A 3,715-nucleotide genomic window follows, 5' to 3' on the forward strand; every position below is an offset into this window, starting at 1 on the left:
TGATACTTTGGACCACTTTCTCTGGTATCTCCCCCACAACGGGTCAACATTTTGAATATCCGCGAAGCTCATAAAACGCAGAATTAACATACGTTTCCATTTATACTTGATATATATATATAAATATTTTCATCAACACAAGATCTGTTAAAAAGATAATAGAAATCGGACCATTCCTTCTGGTACCTCCCACTTAAAGGGTCAAAGTTTTGAATAACCAATACTATTAAAAAACGATTAAACCGAAATAAGAATCCGGTTCTCTCATATTTCACATATCCCAGTAGTTCTACTAACACAAGATCTGATGTAAAGATGGGATAAACCGGTCCACTCCTTCTGGTACCTTTCCCACAACGGGTCAACATTTTGAATATCCCCGAAGCTGATAAAACGCAGAATTAACATGCATTCCATTCAGACTTGATAGATATCAATTTTTTCATCAACCCAAGATTTGTTATAAAAATGGTAGAGATCGGGCCATTCCTTCCGTTACCTCCCCACGAAGGGTCAAAGTTTTGAATAACTAAAACGATCATAAAATCCGAAATAAGAATCCTGTTCTCTTCATATTTCACACGTCCCGTTGTTTCTACTAACACAAGATCTTCTGTGAATCTGTGAATCGGTCCACTCCTTCCGGTACCTCCCCCACAAAGGGTCAAAGTTTTGAATAACCAAAACGATTAAAAAATCCGAAATTAGAATCCGGTTCTCTTCATATTTCACACATCCCATTATGTCTACTAACACAAGATCTGCTGTGAATATGATAATATGATAAATCGGTCCACTCTTTCTGGTACCTCCCTCACAAAGGGTCAAAGTTTTTAATGCCCACGAAGCTCATAAAACGCGAAATTAACATCCGATTCCATTTCGAACTGGTACATCTCAATATTTACATCAACACAAGATCTGTCATAAAGATGCTAGAGATCGAACCATTCATTCTGGTAACTCACTCACATAGGATTCGAGATTTTGAAAAACAAAACGCTCAAAGAAAGCGAAATAAACATCCAACTCTCTTCAAATGTCACACACACAAACATTTTTACTACACAAGATCTGTTGATAAGATGATATATATTTTCGAGCCCCTTTTGGTACCTCACGCCCAAAGGGTTACAATTTTCAATACCTTTATTTGTCATAACTTGCGAAAAAAGTCAGCGATTCTTTATAACTTGCTATATCTAAATATTTCTCTCAACCAGAAACCTGGTATGAGTATGGAATTTTGGACCCTCAGAATACTTATCATGGATTTTTTACAATATTTTTAAGGTACCTTCAGGACAATGAAAGCTAATGTTTAGAGGAATCTCCTAATCAAGTGTTTTTCAGAACAGTTTTGAGGGGCCCAGAGTGCATGTTTTTAAGGACTCTCAGGGCCTTTTTTTAAGTATTTTCAGCAGATCCTCAGTCTTAAATTTTTGGATTTTTTCAAATTATTTCGTGAGGCTCTCTCGGTGGTTTTCGGAATGTATTTAAGAACCCTACGGGCTGTAATCGTGAGTTTTTAAGAATATTTTGCTATAGATTCTCAGGACAATATTAGTGTGTTTTCTTGAAGATTTTTTTCAGGGTTTGTTTTGAAGGCTTCTGAGGAAAAGTGAAGACCTCTAACTATTGTTTCTACAACTCCATGTGTTGGGGTATTACAAGTTTTTTTAGGTTAAAAAGTTTAAAGCACCGCGTCATCTTTCTAAAATGATGCACAATTGGAGATTTTAACACAAGTTCACATATATTACGCCTTTAACCGGCAAATGTGTTTCAATAATTCCTGGCGTTGAGGTTAGATTTAGATTCTTGACATCTTCCAGGACCTATAGTAGAATTTTATGACATTCCTTCTAAAGAGAGTTTTTTTTAATAATACTATAAAAAATTACCAAAAAGACTTCCTTAAGGGTTTAAATAAAACCAAAATATGGGATGCCCCAAAAAATATTCAGAAAAAATATCGGCTATTTGCCGGAAGGTCAGGGGTGGAAATAAGTGGAAATCCCATTGTAACTGCCTGAGAAGAGCTAAAAAATACTCTGAAAAAAATTATAATTATTGCTATATGGGTGCCTCAAAAAAAAAATACTCCGAAAAAAATCCACGATTATTACCGCGAAAGTCCCTCAAAAAAATGAAAAAAAAATCGGAAAAGTTTTCGTGTCCCACATAAATATTCTTAAGACTGCAATATTTTCGAAGACACTACATAACTAGAATGAGCGGATTTCGGTGAATCTTAATCCGAAAATTTCCAGAAGTGAGGAAAAAGGGGGGATCTTACCACCTCTCTTACTTGCTATGGAAACTTTAAAAACCCATTATTATTTTAATAACGAAATCAACCAGAAACTGATTTAGACCTAGGAGAGGTTTTCAATATCTAACAGTATTGTTGGGTATCACATGATCGGTCCCGCCCGACTATAGCTATTGCTTTCTCAGTCCCCATAATGCGGATATTTTTTTAAATAATGTTTTTAAGTCATTCCGACCAAGTATATCATTTTATCGATGTTTTAATTCACTTTTTATTTATTGCTTTGTTTTATTAAACCATTTTAAACAATTGATGCCTCCGGTGATTTTTTGATTGCTGTAATTAATTTAAAATAATAATTACACTTTCTCTATAATTCTCATTATTGTAATTTGTGCAAAAACATGCAATTATAAAATTAAAAATAAAATACAAACTGCAATAAAAACAAACAACATAACACTGAATTAATTTATAAAAAATAATATAGTTCAGTTCTCAAAAATGCAGCTGCTGAAAGGTGCTCTTTTCATTGCTATATGTGCTGTATTGGCTACCGGAGAGGTATACACAAAGAATTATATTTAAAAAAAATCAGAAATTAAAAATATTTTTAAAATGTATTCCATAGCCCCTTCCCGATCGCTCGATGATACATGCGGAATGCCTGGAAAAACATGAGCTGACCGAAAATGAGTTTCAAGAAATGGCAGAGAAAATGTCATTGGATATCGATAATCGTTTCAAATGTTATATGCACTGTATGATGTCGGGTTATGGCCACCTGAATGAGAGTGGGAAAATTGTGATCGAAAAAATCCAGGAACAGCAATATCTGCCCGAGAGACATGTGGAAATTTTCACTGAATGTGGGGAGCAACATGAGGCCGTGGAGGACCAATGTGAATATGTTTTCACATTGTCTACATGTGTCATGGCCCAGATCAGGAAGGAAGCTGAGGAGAGAATGGGGTAGTGAAATTAAGATTAAGATCAAAAAATTCAAATTAAATAAAGAAAGAACAAATATTAACATAGAAAAAGGAAAAGAATTTAAAATATCTCTGAGAATATTTAAAAACCAATCCAAACGTAGATTGTTTCTTCAGATCCTCGAAAATATATTTAAAAAAAATTCGTTTTTTTAAAAATCCATGTTTCTTTAAATCCTTAAAAAAATATTTTTAAAAAATCCATTTTTTTAATCCTTAAAAAATATTTTTAAAAAACCCATATCCCTAAATCCCTAAATTTAAAAATACATATTTTTTTAAATCCTTAACAAAAATAAAAAAAAAAAAAACATTTTTTTAAATCCTTAAAAAAAAAATTTAAAAATTTATGTTTTTTTAAATCTTTAATACATCAATTTTTTTGAATCCTTACAAAATATTTTTAAACGAACAGTGTTTTTCTTAAATCCTTAAAAAAATGTTAAAA

The 3,715-nt window shown here is 32.7% G+C and overlaps 1 protein-coding gene across 1 annotated transcript; it reads left to right on the forward strand.

The window, feature by feature from the left end:
- Positions 1–2,750: 2,750 nt before the first annotated feature.
- On the forward strand, positions 2,751–3,343 carry LOC101900162 (general odorant-binding protein 57c). Its single transcript, XM_005187120.3, has 2 exons — positions 2,751–2,839; positions 2,907–3,343. The coding sequence occupies exons 1-2, from the start codon at positions 2,780–2,782 to the stop codon at positions 3,249–3,251; spliced, it is 405 nt and encodes a 134-aa protein (XP_005187177.2). The 5' UTR covers positions 2,751–2,779; the 3' UTR covers positions 3,252–3,343.
- The last annotated feature ends 372 nt before the right edge of the window (positions 3,344–3,715 follow it).

Source organism: Musca domestica, unplaced genomic scaffold (genome assembly GCF_030504385.1).
Source record: "Musca domestica strain aabys unplaced genomic scaffold, Musca_domestica.polishedcontigs.V.1.1 37, whole genome shotgun sequence".
Classification (NCBI taxonomy): Eukaryota; Metazoa; Arthropoda; class Insecta; order Diptera; family Muscidae; genus Musca; species Musca domestica.